Raw genomic sequence first — 17,885 nt, 5'->3', positions numbered from 1 at the left:
TAAACTCAGTAGAGTCATAGCAACTGGCCATTTGGTTCATCTAGTCTATGCCAAACTATTTAACCTGCCTGCTCCCATTGAGCAATACTGGGACCACAGCTCTCCACACTCCTACTGTCCAAACTTCTCTTAAATGTTGAAATTGAGCTCGCATGCACCACTTGTACTGGCAGCTCATTCCACACTCTCACGATCCTCTGAGTGAAGAAGTTTCCCCTCAAGTTTCCCTTAAACTTTTCACCTTTCACCCTTAACCCATGACCTCTGTATATAGTCTCACCCAACCAGTAGTCTGTCAATTCTTTTGCTCTTCCCATCATCCTACAACCTTTGAGTGTCTAAAGCTCAATTTTGGGCTCCAATTTCTCATCATTTGACTTACTTGTGTTACGTAACCCCGTAACCAGGTAACTTACCAGCAAAGATAGCGGGATCAGCTGAGTCGGATGCTACTATTTTCAAACGTTTTATTTAAAAAGGGGCACAAGCGTATGGTTAATACAAAACATTCAGATCATATACATTGTCAAAACTCAATCTAAAACACCGGTGTAACAATAATCAATCAGAAATAAGCTCTATAGTTGTCTAGGGGTAATACTGAGTCCAATTGAAATATAAAGAGTCACTCAGAAGTTTGCAGGCTTTTCCCTTTTGGGAACCGCTGAGGTTTTCACGTTGTAGAGAGAGAGAGATGATTTAGAAAAGATAAACACTTGCCCGTTGTCCTTACAGAGCAAATCCTTGGAATCAGGGGAGTAGGCTTCCCCGCTGTTATTTAAAAGCAGTCTTCCGTTGGTTCTAGCCACAGATTCAACATTTGGAATCTAACGCACGTGGCTTCCTTCAAAATGGCTTCCCGCTCCCACGGGAATCGGTATCGTGCTTCCTTGGTGCGTCTGAGGGTTTCCCCCCCTCAGACCCTCCTTTATACTTCTTCACGGGATCGCAGGTGTCAATCAAGGTTGCAGGTAATGCAATCTCTCTCTCAACCAGCCCACTTTGCCCAAGGGCTTTTCACGTGGTCTCCATGAGACAATAGTCAATGTCGCCTTTATTCTGCTTCTTGGGAGAACGTGGTTTTCCGCACGTCTCTCTCTCTCTCTCCCATTTTCCTGTGTCTATTCGGCACGTCTCTTTCTCTCTTGGGTCAGTTGACCCCCCCTCGACTAAGGCTCTTGCGATTCTCACAAAGGAGGGGGCCGAGGGCATAACACTTGATCATTTTTGTTCACTGAATAATGGTTTGGTCTCCCCTTAGTGATATCCTGAACCAAAGCTTAATGTCCTTCAAAGTCTGACAATATTAAATGATAGTGCAGGCTATAGTGAACATGTTTGTAATTGGCAGAACCAGACTAAATGGTGACTGTGTATAGAGATTGATAATGCAACTAGCTACCAATTAATCAATCATTTGTTATTACTTATTCACCCTTGGTCTGTGTTAACCTTTGGGTTCCTTCCTCTGTTTATAACCTCAACCCCTGCTATTTTACTCTTACTATTGTAGTGCTGGAGATGAATTTAGATAATTTTCAAATGTGCATTTTTTACTTTTTTAGTAAGGCAGAGGAGATTGTGAGTAATTTACAGCCATGAAGATAAACCTTCAATCCTGACTGGTAGTTACACAGTTCATTATCAATCACAGCAGACAGAACATATATCAAGGGATGATGCAAAAACATGCTGTGGCAGGCTCATAGATCAAAACAATAGATTAGAACAAACTAATTTTGATCATGTACCCAAATTTAAATGAGTTTTATTGTGAGTTGTGTTGGCAAACCTTTTTTATTGATATATTGATTTTGGGATGGTGAAACATAACATAAAAGAGAATTTTGTATGGTATGGATTGACTGTATTGTTTGGGAAAGATCACAAATCTAATGTACCTTGTTTCTCATTTGAAGAATTTGGAAATTGTAACTTTTGATTCAAGAGCAGGGAGGATTAATTGTTGTTAAGCTCTTATAATCGGATTTAGTTAAAATTAGCAAAGGATTATTATTTTCTTGTCAGTTCTCACACAGGCAACACATTAAAATAATTGCACCAGTAACATTTTCCTCTGTTATATTTTGGAAGTTAGGAAGTGAGGCAGACTTCCCTAAGCTTGTCAACATTTGCAGGGTTTTGGTAAGGATTTTAAACTACTGAACTACATCATGGGGTAGCCAGAGTAATGCCACAGGCAACAAGCGAGACCAGAGACTGGTAAAAATGAGTGGCCGAGACTAGCAAAGGCCTCAAGTTAGATTTTGATCTGTGTATAGGTGGCAAGGAAGTTGAAAGCTTATCAATCGGGTTCCCAAATGGAACGCTGTCCAGTCACTCTGACTGGAAAATGTATATGTGAATTTCAGCTCAGGACTGTGTCAAGTTCAGGGAAAGTAATGCAGTTTATTGGCCAGCTAAAACTTGCAATCTAGGCTTCAACATACAGAATGGATGAAATATTAAACACTGGTGATTGTGTCCAGTGAAGAATTGGAAGGCTGAAAATTGGAAAAATTAAATCATGCAGATTTGTGTTTTTTTTTCCTTTTTAGCATATTGTGGAAAAATTAGTATTTATTCCTACCACAGAAAGCACAGTGAAGAGTGGAACATTGGACATGGAAATCTTTCATCTGCCTAAAGTTGAAATCAGCAAAGGTTTGTGTCATCTGACTGGAGGATCCAGAAGAAAAAACGTGACTGTTTTTTATTTGATCAAATAAGCTTGGAAGCAAGTTTATATTAACAGAATAATACTTCTCTTTACTTCAAAATCTCTGTCTCAAAATCCCTGAGTATTTTCCCTTTCACAAAATGTCATCATAATTGTTCAAAACTAGCAAAGATCGCATTTGGAATCTAATAATTTACAGTAGTGGTGTATTGAGATTTGCTTCCATCGACAATTCATTGGCTATGGTCATGTTGTCACTAATTAACTGGAGTTGGACAACTTGTGCCCGTTTCCCAGACACACTTCTTTTACTTGTGGGCAAGAACAGTGCAGCCCTGTCACCAAACTATTCTGAAACTTCAGCTCACAATTGTCAATTTTTATACGGATACTGATCCATTGAAACTTTCATTAAAGGTCAGATTTATATATCAAAGTATGTGTATCATATACAATGTTGAGATTCGCCTTCTTGCAGGCACCTACAAAGCAAAGAAACACAATAGAATTCACTAAAATGTACACGCAAGACTGCCACATATCATACTGCACATTTAGACAGAGACGTAACAAAGATTTTTACTCCTCATGTATATGAAGGATGTAAGTAATGAAGTCAATTCAATTCAATAGAAGAGGACAAATCACACAAATAGTAAAAAGAAGGTAAACAAAAACACATGGAACTGCAGAGTCCCCAAGAGTGCGGAGCCCATTCAACGCTGAGGTGAGTGAATCCTCACCGGGATCCCCGTGGCTCTTGGCAACAACTGTCCAATTCCATGTACGCTTTCTAAGTCCATCAATTGCATAAATAATTACTAATTAAAATACACTTTTCAGATGTTAATAACCAATAAAATTTATGCATTAATGCCAGTAATACTCTAGATTTAGTAAAATAACTGTCCAATAGCTAGCGTGTGCCTCATAATTTGCACGTTGGGTTGCAGACGTAAACAACGAGGCTGTGTAAAGAGAGGCTAGGTTCTCAGTAGTGATTGTACAATGTCTGCACATAACTTGAACTTTTGCCCTTCTGCAACCTCTACAGTAACACTGCAGTTTGGACCCAGCAGAAACACGTCTGTTCACTGGACTGCGGAGAATGGAAATGCTGTTCATGATTTTTTTTTCAGAGTATCTGCATGGTAACAAGCCATTCCGCCCAGTAAGCACACACCTCCCAATTCCATGCACGTGCCCAATTAACCTACTAACCCTCATGTCTTTGGAATGAGGGAGGAAACCGGAGCACCTCGAGGAAAGTCACATAGTTATGAGAAGAATGTAGAGACAGTGGCTGGAATTGAACCAGCATCGATGTCACTGCAATAGTGCTATGCGCCATCCAAACCATTCTCTGAACTGACGTTTTCTTCCCCCTTCCTCCAGATTACTCAAATTCAGCAGGCTCTGACATAGTGATAATCACTGCTAACACCTGGGGTGGTGAGGACTCGTACCTGGAAGCATTGCAAAGCAACGTGGATTTGTTCAGGAGTATAATTCCAAACATTGTACAACAGAGTCCCAACTGTATTCTCATTATTGCCTCCCAGCCAGGTATGTAGCCCTTTGATGTAATTAAGAGGTAGGATGGCGATTTATACGGCAGTAGAAGGGCTCATTAAGGCATAAGTGGTTGGACTAGAGGACATTATAACACCATAAGACATAGGAGCAGAATTAGGCCATTTGGCCCATCGAGTGATCTACCATTCTATCATGGCTGATATATTATCCCTTTCAACCTATTCTCCTGCCTTCTCCGCATAACGATTGACACCCTGACCAATCAACAACCTATCAACCTCCGCTTTAAATATACCCAATAATTTAGACTCCAGAGCTGCCTGTGGCAATGAATTCCACAGATTCACTACCCTCCAGCTAAAGAGATTCCTTCTCATCTTTATTCTAAATGGACATCCTTCTAGTCTGAGGCTATGGCCTCTGGTCCTAGACTCCTCCACTATAGAAAACATCCTCTCCACATCCACTCTATCCAGGCCTTTCACAAAATGCTGGAGGAACTCAGCAGGCCGGGCAGCATCTATGGGGAAAAAGTACAGTCGACGTTTCGGGCCGAGATCCTTCGGCAGGAAATTTTTTCCAGAGATGCCTGCTGAGTTCCTCCATTTCATGCGTGTTGCTCGGATTTCCAGCACCCACAGATTTTCTCTTGTTGCCTTTCAATACTCGATAGGCTTCAATGATATCCCTCCTCATTCGTCTAAACTCCGGTGAGCACAGGCCCAGAGCTATCAAATACTCCTCATATGTTAACCCTTTGATTCCTGTAATCATTCTCATGAACCTCCTCTGGACCCTCTCCAATGCCAGCACAGCTTTTAGATACGGGGCCCAAAACTGCTCACAATACTCCAAGTGGTGTCTGCCAATGCCTTATAAAGCCTCAGCTTTACATCCTTGCTTTTGTATTCGAATACTCCCGAAATGAATGTTAGCATTGCATTTGCCTTCCTCACCAGCCACTCAACCTGCAAGATAACCTCTAGAGAATCGTGCGCAATCATTCCCGAGTCCCTTTGTACCTCTGATTTTTGAAACTTCTCCCCATATACACAATAGTCCACGTAATAGTTTATTATGAACTGTTGGTGCAGGTGACTCATAGTAATTATGGCCTTTATTGTGGAATGTCTAGGAAAAGGATGGGTGTGGTTAAAGTCTATCTTTTTATCGGAGATAAGGGGTTGCGTAGGAGGCCTCACAGGACCAGCAGTGCATACTGCATTTTCCATCTGACCATCCACAGTTCAGAAGCTGGATTGCCATGTCCCTTTTGCTTCGGATCTTAACGTTTCCTCTCTGGATTGTCAGTTGATGTGATGACGTATGTGAGCTGGAGGCTGAGTGGGTTTTCTTCGCACCGCGTGATCGGGACTGGCTGTAACCTGGATACTCGACGGTTCCAGTTCATCCTGGGCAAATCTATGAAAATGCCTCCAGCTGGAATGGAGGCCTGGATTATCGGAGAGCACGGGGACAATGAAGGTACCTGTTCGGTGTGTTGCGGTGCAGTTATTATACTGGTAGATGATAAGTAGTTGGAGTAAAATGATAGTTTGTTCTTTACGTCTCTGTCATTGTTGTCACTTTGTCTGTTCTTGTTCTCAAGTCAAGTCAAATCAAATCACTTTTTATTGTCATTTCGATCATAACTGCTGGTACAGTACACAGTAAAAATGAGAGAACATTTTTCAGGACCATGGTGCTACATGAACAATACAAAAACTACACTGAACTACGTAAACCAACACAAAAACTACACTAGACTACAGACCTACTCAGGACTGCATAAAGTGCACAGAACAGTGCAGGCATTACAATAAATATTAAAAAAGACAATAGGCACAGCAGAGGTCAGTAGGTTGGTAGTCCGATGGCTTGGGGGAAAATCTGTTACATAAATAATCAGCTGAATGGCGGAGTCTGGGATTTTGTCCATTTCTGTACTCCCACGGAGTATTGCATTGCCACAGATGTAGTCCAATTTAATGTCCATTGGAGAGCAGAATGGATGGGAGAGCCGGCCGGCTACGGCTTGCTTTTTTCCTGGCACGGACTCCTGCCCGCTCGCCTCGCTTCCGCTTCCTCGCACACCGCTTACGATGTCCCCACCTCCGGCCACCGGCAGCAGGTGACTCGGAGGACTGCAGGCCCGATTCCCTCAGCAAGCAGACATTGGAGAGCAGAATGGACGGGAGGGTTGGCCGGCTAGGCTGATGTCACAGAACACAATCCTAGAAGCTGTTTTGCCCTATCCTTTCTCCCTTATTGGCCCATGAGTTGCCATCCACTGTGTACAACAAAATAGTGGTTATATCTGACCCAGACTTGATAAAAATGACAGGCTGTTATCTTTGTTGTAGGATCGATCGATTGAATAATGCAGGCAAATGTAATGTCCAATAGTATGTAATGTTGAACTGGCATGAGATGGATATCAGGACTGCTAATTACATTGGTCTAAGAATTAGTGTAGACTTTACATAATAGTAAAATGCAACAGAGAAGCTCATGGCTCACATGGTCTGGACTTCAATCAACGGGGCTGATTACATTTTTGATCATTTGGATCCTGTAATGGGATTGCTGTGAATCATAGGACTGTTACATTGATTTAGGATTTATTTGCAATTGAAATTTGGATTCATATTAATTCTGACTGAAGGAATGAGATCTGCTTCCCCAGATGGACATGTAACAAAAGAGGCCAACATCAGTTTAGCAAGTCTAGGGACTTGCCATACAGTTTACCCTGGTCAACTCATCCAAAGGTCCCTGTTAGCTTTGTTTCAGACGTTGACTGAAGACCATCTGTCTGAGAAATTTAAAGAGTTAGGAATTGTTCTGCATTCTATTGCTTGCTTAATACTCATTTCAAAGATAAACTATTTATTACTCTTTGAGATATTTGATTTGATGTGGAGGGTAATAAAATATTTGAATTCAGTCATTCTTGGAAATGTTTGATTTTTCTTTAATTTTCAGTGTCCGTGTGGAAGGGCTCGGAAAGGGATGATGGGCAGCATATCAGTCCAGCTGTACTTACAGACCATGACAAATACAAGCAGCTGGAAAACAGGTAGGAATCCCAGCTTGTTGCTAATTCTAGCAATCACACCAAAATACTTTTGGTATCCTCTGACATTCTTCTGCAGTGTAATTGTCTGTGCCTTCAAAGGTCAATATTCTCACAGGTCAGGTGGTCACTCACTGTCTGTGAGCTTCGACATGTAGAACTGTACTAGAGGATTCACAGCTAAGCCTGTACGTAAACCCTGCAGCATTTGAAGTTGTGATAGGGGGTGAGAATTCTGGTAATGTTTTCCCTTGTCTCTATCCACAGAAAGCAAGTTTAATTAATGTTTCCACAACTAATGGAACAAATAAAACCTCAGCTCTTTGTGCAAAAAGGTTTAGAAAAAACTCAGAAATTAGGTTGATGAAGATCAGTCATGCTGCACGAGGATCGGAATCAGGTTTATTATCACCGGCTTGTGTCGTGAAATTTGTTAACTTAGCAGCGGCAGTTCAATTCAATACATAATATAGAAGAAGAAAAAATAAATAAATAAAAATAAAACAATGATAATTATAAATAAATCAATTACAGTATACATATATTGAATAGATTAAAAATCATGCAAAAAACAGAAATAATATACATTAAAAAAGTGACATAGTGTTCATGGGTTCAATGTCCATTTAGGAATCAGATGGCAGAGAGGAAGAAGCCATTCCTGAATCACTGAGTGCGTGCCTTCAGGCTTCTGTACCTCCTACCTGATGGGCATGCCCTGGGTGCTGGAGGTCCTTGATAATGGACACTGCCTTTCTGAAATACCATTCCTCAAAGATGTCCTGGGTACATTGTAGACTAGTACTCAAGATGAAGCCAACTAAATTTACAACCCTCTGCAGCTTCTTTCGGTCTCGTGCAGTAGCCCCCTCCCATACCAGACAGTGATGTAGCCTGTCAGAATGCTCTCCATGGTACGTCTATAGATGTTTTTGAGTGTATTTGTTGACATACCAAAACTCTTCAAACTCCTAATGAAGTATAGTCACTGGTTGCATTCTTTATAACTGCATCAATATTTTGGGACCAGGTTAGGTCCTTAGAGATCTTAACACCCAGGAACTTGAAACTGCTCACTCTCTCCACTTCTGATCCCTCTACGAGGACTGGTATGAGGATTTGTCTTACCCGTCCGAAGTCCCCAATCAGCTCTTTCATCTTATTCATGTTGAGTGCAAGGTTGTTGCTGTGACTCCACTCCACTAGTTGGCAAATCTCGCTTCTGTACACCCTCTCATCTCCATCTGAGATTCCACCAACAATGGTTGTATCATCAGCAAATTTATAGATGGTATTTGAGCTATGCCTAGCCAGACAGTCATGGGTACACAGAGAGTAGAGCAGTGGGCTAAGCACACAGCCCTGAGGTGCACCAGTGCGCCATCTCTAATATAAAAAAGTATATAACCACCTCTGCTTGATGTTCATCGCAGCGCTGTCACTGAGTTCCCCACCATCTTACAGGACCAACCATATCAATACTGTGGCTACAGCACCAGATCAGAAGCTCAGAATCCTGTGGCAGTTGACATCCCAAAATCTTTTGAAGGTCATGTGATGGAGTTAGAACCTGATGGAACCTAACTATATATTTTATTTTTAAGTGGGATATACTCTATATTCTACTTAAGCATTTTGGGTTAGATTGGGTGGGGCTTTGACAGACTGGCTGAGTTCCTCATCGAGATTGGGACAATTTACTTTCGACAAGCTCAACACCATTCCATTTTGATTTGTTCCCTTTTGTCAGTAGAAACTTCTTGGTGGGGCTTACCAATAGTTTTCAGTCCATTGTGAAAAGCATTTGCATTCCATCCCCACATCCCAGTATAAAACACGTCAACAGTTTTATTGCAGTGATGGATTTGAATATTTTGTCTTGTGTTCTAGGGCTTTTAAGGGATCAAAAGATAAAAGTAACAGATCCTGGTCTGTTGGATTGTCAGTGGCTGATTTAAGTGAGACTATCTTGAGAAATCAGGGGCGTTCACATTCCATCTCCACGCTGGTGAAGGTGAGTTGGGTCAACTCCATAATGAATTTTTCTTGTGGTGATGGAGATTAGAAGAGCTCTTCTCTGACTGTTCACCTTCTGTGCATCTCTGGGTGCCCCTTCCACCCTCACCCTTCAGCTTGACTATCCCCGGTCACACTGATTCATGGATTCCAGATGACCGCTTCTAAACACTTGACAAACTGCTGATTCGGCCTCAGATGGTGTAGCAATAAAGCCCAATCTTTCCCCAGCCACCATCCACCCGCAGTTTCCTGCAGCGTTTAATGGATAATTAGTGCCAACCATTTTTGTTTCTAGCATTTGGAGATGTAAAGTATTACATGTGGAAACAGGTCTAAACATCTAAAGGTATACTCAAATAATAATCGTTCACAGTTTTCACTGAGTGGACTAAATATGACGATTTAGTTCAGTTCCCATCCTGGAGTCCACAGACCTTTTGCTTACTGGAATTGATCCATGGCATAAAAACTGGTTGGGAACCTTCGAGTTAAACAAATATGAAGGCTCAGCATGAAGAGAATAGTTCAGATCTGAAGTGAATATACCAATGGTTTATGCTGGATTATGTGTAGTATCGTCAGCAAATTTTTCCACAATAGTTTTAAAAGTAGAAGAAGGTGGATGTATTGGAAAGTGTTTAGAGACGAACAGATGATCCAGTGCAAAAAGAGTGAACTGTAAGGAGTGATTAGAGCTTTGCAAGTTTGTGTGGTTTAGAAAGGTCTTGAGAAAGGAGGATTACACCAAGGTGAAAAAACAACCAGATAATATGGATAAGGCTAACCAGAACGAAAACTTGCAGCTTGCAGTGAGATGTTCATATTTCCACAGATAAATGTCACGCTTCAGAATTTCCATGTGTCTGTAGGTGACACAAATTGAATGCAGGCACTCATGGTGGCTTTGCCTCATGGAGTCTGAAGTCGTGACAGTTCCCCATCACCGAGGGTTCAGAATCTGCTGCTTGGAAATGATGCAGCAGCAACACACACAAGATGCTGGAGGAACTCTGCAGGTCAGACAGCATCTATGGAAATGAATAAACAGTTGACGCTTTGGGCTGAGACCCTTCATCAGGACTGAAAAGCAAGGGGGAAGATGCAGTAGTAATTTCTGTACTCATACCTTTGGATAAGATCAGCTGTGAGAATGGCTACCATTGTCCAAAGAAATTTAGACTGTTTCAATTGTTTGAATTTGTTTAAATAGATTGTATTTTTTCTTTTTCAATATTTTTATTAATTACTTGCATAGATGAATACAAAATACATTATGATATTACGTAAACAGAAACAATGTAAAGAAATGTAAACAGAAAAAATTCAACTTTTTTTTTTCCAATGTCCCATACACTAATTTTGCTACAACAAGTGTATGGGACATTGGAAAAAAAGTTGAATTTCCCCATGGGGATGAATAAAGTATCTATCTATCTATCTATCTATCAATGTTGAAATGCCCCATATCCATGTATAGTAAGTTAACCATAATATTGAAAAGGTATATTTTATTCTAATCTAAAGCAAAATCAAAACCCCATAACAAAAAAAAGTAAAAGAGAAAAAACCACAGCTGTTTGGTTAAAAGAAAAGAAAAAAAATCTTGGACATATAGCCGTAAATTCAAACATATAGTAGCCATCATCGTTACTGAACAAGTCGAAGATTGGTGAAATTAGTTCCAAAAAGGTCTCCATAATGTGAAAAAATCTAGTCTAGGTATAGAAATAAAACACCTAATCTTCTCTAGATTTAAACATGACATAACATCAATCACCCAATGGGCATGAGCAGGCGGAGCAGCATCTTTCCATTTAAGCAACAAAACTCTCCTGGCTAAAAGGGAAATAAAAGCCAAAATAAGCAAATCATTTGGCTTAAGAGTAAAATAACTTCCTCCAACAATGCCAAACAAGGCAGTCAGTGGGTGTTAAAGTAAACTTTTAAAGATTGTATTTTTAAAATTAATTGAATATGTTTAGTATTTTTAAACTGTTTCTGAATATGAGGATCTTTGATAACTGGCAAAGACAAGGGGATTCTTGTAGCTGCTTTGCTTGTTGGTCTTTTCTCCTTGCTGATTTGCTGGTTGCAGGAAAGACTTTCAGATGAGAAGATCTTAACGAAAATTAGGGAAAAGTGAACAATGTTTATTTCTAGACATCACAAGTAGGAAGAATACTTGCCTCAAACAAAAGTTAACAGCTATTTGTTAGAATGTGCCAAGAGTTTTTAAATTGTGAATACTGCATGAGTCTGTATAGGATTTCATAGGATTGTATTCTGTTGACTTTAATAGATTAAATATAATCTATTGAGATAGTTAAGAGAATTATTGACGCTATTTTCACTGAGGTGAGAGGTCAGAATAAGGAACCACTCATTATCTCATTATCCTAAACTTGGCTATTTACAAAAATGTCAGGAAACTCTCCTGCACGCAAATGTACTAGAAATCTGAAATATCTTGTTGACTATCCCTAATCAGCCCCTGTCTATCCAAATACTTATATATTTGGTCCCTTAGAATACCTTCCAATAATTTACCTGGTATTGATGTCAGGCTCAAGGGCCTATAATTTCCCAGCTCATTCTTAGAGCTCAATTGAAGAATGGATCAATATTAGTTATCTTCCAATCCTTCAGTGCCTCACCTGTGGCTAAGGACATTTTAAATACATACCTCTGCCAGGACCCCTGCAATTTCTGCACTGGCCTCTCACCTGGTCCGAGGGAAGACCTTGTCAGGCCTTGGGGATTTATCCACCCTAATTTGCCTCAAGACACAAGCATCTCTTCCTCTGTAATCCTTAAACGTCCATGATCTCACTGCTGGTTTGCCACGCTTGTACAGACTGCATCCATCTCCCTATTATGGTCCGGTCCGGAGCCTGCATTCCGGGTCTTGATCCAGTCCGCAGACTCCGGACTCCGGGTCTTACAGCCATCCCTCCTGTCACCCTTAAGCCAAACAGGATCATCTTGGCTTAAGAAGGTGTACCTGTTGCCTATCAGCTGGGAGGTGGATATAAGGGACTCTGGGACTAAGCCTAGTTGGGGGGTTGTTCTGTATGAGCTGGTTTGCCATGTTCTGAGGTGTTTTGTCTGATCGGCCATGTTTGTTCTGGTTGTCCCGGCTTGGAGGGCCCATGGCTTCATCTGCAAGTTCTGTGAGTCAGACTTGGAGTCACCCTGAACCAAGTTCCCTCCTGATCCCTTGCCTCTGTCGGGTAGCAGGCTGGACTACCATTGCCTGGCGGGGGGACTCTGTCTCCTTCCTACCCCTCACCTCTGATGGGTTGTGCCCACTACCTGCCCATAGGTGTTCTGTGTCTTGCCTGGGTGTCTGAATTCCTGCCTGGGAGGTGGCCCTGCCCAGGAATATGTGGCCCACCCTGTGGTCTCTGTCCCTTCCTACCCCAGCCTAGCCATGGACTCCGGGATCCAGCCTTGCCACAAACTCTCTCTGAACCCCAGGATTACCTAGCATGCCCTGTCTCTTTCGCATGCCCTGGTCTCCCCATCTGGTTCTATCCTTTAGTTATTCTTGTCCTGCCCCTAGTACTTCAGTGCCTGTGTCCTGCACTTGGGTCCAGCCTCAATTTACCCTTGTGACACTCCCAGGTAAATATAGATGATAAAAATCCATTTAAGCTCCCCCATCTCATTCGGCTCCTTGAATAGATGACTATTCTGATTTCAAAGAGAACCAGTTTTGTCCCTTGCTACTCTTTTGCTCATAATATGCCTGTAGAAACTCCTGGGACTCACTTTGATTGAATAGAAAATTTAAAAATTTGGGAGCATTATGTACAGACTATGAAGGAACCTGTGTTGATCTAATGGAGCAATGGAACGGGCTCCAAATGACACTGTCCCTTGATCCTTGGTTCACATTCATTTTTAAATTCCATGATAACTGTTTACAATGGTGTGGTGGAATTACAAATACAAAAGGGCATTAAAATGTAGTCAGAAGGTAAAATGGATATGTTTATTGTCTGTATGTCTTTTTGAATTCTTCTGTTTCTAATAATTAATATTAACTAGCATGTCTTGAGGGATAAGAAATAACATGTGTTTGTAGTTGTCATGACCAAGTGGCTCTTCCAGAGAGTTTTCAGCTATTTTTCAGCAGGTTAGGAATCCTCTGATAATATTCGTACATGCAGGAGTAGATAGAAAGGAAAGGAGGTGTTAGTGCTTAGTTTGGCCCATTTTGGCAATTGGCTTTCTTCATCACTCTTTGACAATTAACTGAGCATGCATTCTTCCCACAGGGCTGGTATGGAATCAGTGGGGAAGTATTTCTCAGCCTGCCATGTACACTAACCAGGGACGGAGTGGTCAATGTAACTGCACCAGATCTTTTGGAGGAAGATCAAGGGAAGTTACAGAACAGTGCAGCAACCCTCCAAAACTTTCTTCAGCAACTAAAGATTTGAACTGCTGTTTGCACAAATGTAAATAACTAACGGCAAAGAAATTGCATCTTCTTCCAGTGTTTCCAGGAAGCATCCACTCTGTGACTGGAAACTTACCCACAGCCAAATGCACTTTATATAATCATTGCCACGTAGCCTTGCTAAGCTCGAGAGTCATGGTTTGGCTCTGTTATCAGCATTTTCTGGTTGGATATAGGCTAAACAGTCCCAGAAAATGAAGCTCTTCCAAAGTCTTGGCCAACATTCCTTAACTGAACATCAAGGAGCATCGATTAATTTTAACTTAGACTCCAACTCACTTTCTTCATGGGAACTTTGCAAGTTGAAAATGCCCACGACATGTGTCTACATGTCAGCAATCAGCTCTCAAAGTTACTTTACTGCTTTTATTGTAAAGATAATATATAAACTAATTCACCCCCATGCCCCCACCCTCAATCCCCTGACTCAAACGCACAGCTTTGTGCCTGTGATGCTGCTAGATCCCATTTGCCCTGTATGTATCTGCCTAGCTGAGCAGTATGCGGGTAATGCCTCAGTCTAGTGGCATTTCAAACAAACATTCATCCTGGGCAACAACTGAAACACTAAGCTGAGTCTGGAACTGGGGGAGATGGCAAACTCTGTAAACCCAATTTGAAACACATGCTGCTGCAGAAATATTGTGAAGTGAAGATGATGTATGTTCAACCTTTGCTGTTTTATACCTTCTGGTTTCACCAACAGATTTTAATATTTTGCCCTTATTAAAATCATCCAAAACTAGTACTCAACACACTTCTTCCACCACTGACCTACCCTTCCCACGTTCATAACAGTAGTGTTTACTGAACTCACCTATCTGTACCTGTCATGCACACAATCCTTAACAAGAAAAGGACATCTACCTTATTTCCATACAATGACAGTGCTGGGGTGCATGCTGAGTTGTTGGAGTAAAGTTTTGCTGTACTCTCCCTCCACTGCCTCTTCTTACCTATCTTCGGACTCTCATTCAATGTACTTTCTAATTTGGACTTACTTTAGGCCTCCTCATTGTCCCAGGACTGAATCTCTAGTTATCTCATTATTGTCTTTCTTACATATTCTATAGACTGTACAAAACCTGTCTCATTCTTGGGCAGGCGCTTGGAATTGATGGCGATTGCTTCTATATCAGTATTGTGGGTTCTAAAGAACTGCGGATGTGTCGTGAGGTGCCATATGGGGCAAGCAGATGGGTAGTTTGGGAGGTGGTAAGCTCCAGCTGCTTATGCAGGGGCCTCTGTGGGCTTCAAATGCATGGTACCGAGATTCTCAATATCCTCCCCAGTTCTCTTTCACCACCTCGGACAGTCATGGGCCAGAATGTCCCAGGAATTGTATTTCAAGCAACTTTTGAGCATGTTGCACGTTGTCAAATCTTTGTCTCTGTCTACTGAGAGTCTGCATGGAAAATTCCAAAGGTTTACCTTCCCGAGTGAAGACATTTCTCCTGATTTCATTTCTAAGTAACCTACCCTTTATTCTCAAACTGCACCTTCTGTTCTGAACTCCTTAAGCAGGGAACTCTTCTCTCTGCATTTAATCTATCATGCACTTAAAAAAAATATTGTCAGTTTCTTGTTCTTCTAATGGCTGAAGAATGCAGTCCCAGTATACTTAATCTCTCTGTATATGGCACACTTGCCATTCCTGGAATTTTCACTGAATTCATTCCATGACAAGTTCATCTTATAAGTAACAAGAACAAGGTGTGCACAGCATTCGAAGTACAGTCTCACCAAAGCGCTATACAGATGTATAATTAGACTGCCTTACTTCTGTAGTCAAACTCTTTCAAAAGAGAAGTCAATATACCATTTACCTTCCTTTATGCTCGATATCCCTACATGTTGGCCTTAAGCGACATACGTACAGAGATTTGAAACGATAGGAACGATGTAAGCTTATTGTTGGAAGATGGACAAGCAACAAACTGTACCTAAATAGAAATGGCTGACGTGATTAGGCAGCCTATTCTGTTAAGCCTTTTGTCCCAGTATGATCAGACAGGAATCAAATTGATTGGGCAAAATACCTAAAGCACTAAACCTGCAAAATATAACAAATAACCATCATCCAGGCCAATCCAATGTAATTGTCAATTTCTCAAACTCATTTCTGGAATGGAATCCAATGTTCTTTATATTACTAAAGAGATAATAAATGAGAGCTAATGTGGCAATGTCAGAAGTGTTTGAAATTTCAGGCTTTTGTGCCTTGCAAGACCATGCAGCATCAACTAGATCGCACTGAAATAAAAAGATGGTTTATGTTGGTAGTTACCAAAATTTCCTTTGCCCTCTCTCTCCAGCTCAAATACTAATATCAGAACTGATGAGATTTTGGTAAATGTCAAAACCAATAATAACACCAGAGTTTTAAGGATAGATATATAGAAGGAAAAAATAAAACTTAAAACAAATATAGATAATTAAAGAACAAAAATGTTGAATACACTACTTGCTGCACGTGGTGGTGGTAGAATTGGTTGGAAGAGGGCCGTGGCGTGAACGCTTCTATCTTGGCCCCATTGCTAGAGGAACCCTGTACTGTTGCAGATCTTGCGGAATTCAACAACAGGGCGCAAAAATGTGTCCAGTTCTGGCTGGGTCATGTATTGACTGTCTGTGGACAGAGTAAGAAGAAGATTAAAGAACAAATTACCAAAAGAAAAAGACCTAAAATGGCATTTGAAAATAATTGATGACTGTACTGGAATGAGTTTAAATGAATCATATATCCTTTCCAGGACAGAGATTAATTGGCATTAATGATGATTATTGTTAGGAATGTACTTGTGCTATAATCAGAACTTCTGCGCTGAGGGTAATGGGCAACTATTGTGAAAATTTCTCAAGCTGGAGAAGTGCTTGGAAGGGGAGGATACGGTTGTCATAGTCCATTTAGGTATCGGTGCTCTAGGTAGGACAAGGAAGAAGGTTCTGCTGAGGGAATTTGAGTAGGTGCAGACAAAACTGAAAAGCAGAAACTTATATAATCAGCCAAAGACAAATTTAATTGGATCCAACAGATAACTGCGTGGCTCAGTGATTGGTGTGGAAGGGTTTGTGGGGTCCTGATATTGCCACTGAGAGGAGAGAGAGCTTTTGGGATGGGTGGGTGTGGGAGACAGAGAAATGGAGAATGCTAAACAGAAACAAGGAAGGAGTATATGAAGAACACGTGGGATAATATCATAAAATTGTTTCTGAGAGAACACAAATTACTCAAGAGTGCACTAACAAACAGGTTCCAGGAAAGAAAAATCGTAATAAGAGAAATAAGAGCATGGAACAAAAATTGCCAAGATATCTAAAAATGTTTAAAAATATACCTATAAAGATGCTGTATCTAAATATGTAAAGTATTCATAATAAAGTGGGCAATTATTTAATAATTGTAGCTCTTCTTTGTGGTGGCGTGTTGGGGAGGCAGCATTAAGAAGAGGGACGCCTCACGTCATAAGCTGGTAAGGAAGGCGGGCTCTGTCGTGGGCAAAGTACTGGAGAGTATAACATCGGTAGCAGAGCGAAGGGCGCTGAGTAGGCTACGGTCAATTATGGAAAACCCTGAACATCCTCTACATAGCACCATCCAGAGACAGAGAAGCAGTTTCAGCGACAGGTTGCTATCGATGCAATGCTCCTCAGACAGGATGAAGAGGTCAATACTCCCCAATGCCATTCGGCTTTACAATTCAACCGCCAGGAGTAAGATATGTTAAAGTGCCGGGGTTAGGACTCAATGTATTTAAGTAAACTACTTAAGAACTTTTAAAAAGCTATTATTAATGCTTTTTGAGAGGGTGATTTTAGATGCATATCATATTTTTACTGAGTTAAGTATTGTGTGCAATTAGTTTTGCTACAATAAGTGTATGGGACATTGGAAAAAAATGTTGAATTTCCCCATGGGGATGAATAAAGTATCTATCTATCTATTGTCTATAATTACTATTATAGAGGTATGAGCATGATAACTATGGCTGGAAACTCTATTAAAGAGGAAACTGGGAAAACTGTTAGTGAACGATGAAATCAGAGAAATGACGAGGAAGGATATTGGTTCAGAAAATCAAGACCTTGAATCAGTTTGGGTGGAACCA

At 40.9% G+C, this 17,885-nt stretch overlaps 1 protein-coding gene across 1 annotated transcript in view; it reads left to right on the top strand.

Annotated features, from left to right (window-relative positions):
- The window catches only part of uevld (UEV and lactate/malate dehyrogenase domains), a 29,683-nt gene extending 12,506 nt beyond the window's left edge, over positions 1 to 17,177 (top strand). Inside the window, exons 7-12 of the mRNA XM_073049294.1 lie at positions 2,559 to 2,664; positions 4,076 to 4,246; positions 5,528 to 5,701; positions 7,202 to 7,295; positions 9,183 to 9,306; positions 13,592 to 17,177. Of these exons, the coding sequence (XP_072905395.1) occupies positions 2,559 to 2,664; positions 4,076 to 4,246; positions 5,528 to 5,701; positions 7,202 to 7,295; positions 9,183 to 9,306; positions 13,592 to 13,756 (834 nt within the window). The 3' untranslated portion in view covers positions 13,757 to 17,177. The remainder of the gene's footprint in view (positions 1 to 2,558; positions 2,665 to 4,075; positions 4,247 to 5,527; positions 5,702 to 7,201; positions 7,296 to 9,182; positions 9,307 to 13,591) is intronic.
- The last annotated feature ends 708 nt before the right edge of the window (positions 17,178 to 17,885 follow it).

The sequence above is a fragment of the Hemitrygon akajei genome, chromosome 6 (genome assembly GCF_048418815.1).
Source record: "Hemitrygon akajei chromosome 6, sHemAka1.3, whole genome shotgun sequence".
NCBI classification, from domain to species: Eukaryota; Metazoa; Chordata; class Chondrichthyes; order Myliobatiformes; family Dasyatidae; genus Hemitrygon; species Hemitrygon akajei.
Note: the sequence above shows the minus strand (reverse complement) of the source record. Positions and strands in the feature narration are given on the sequence as shown.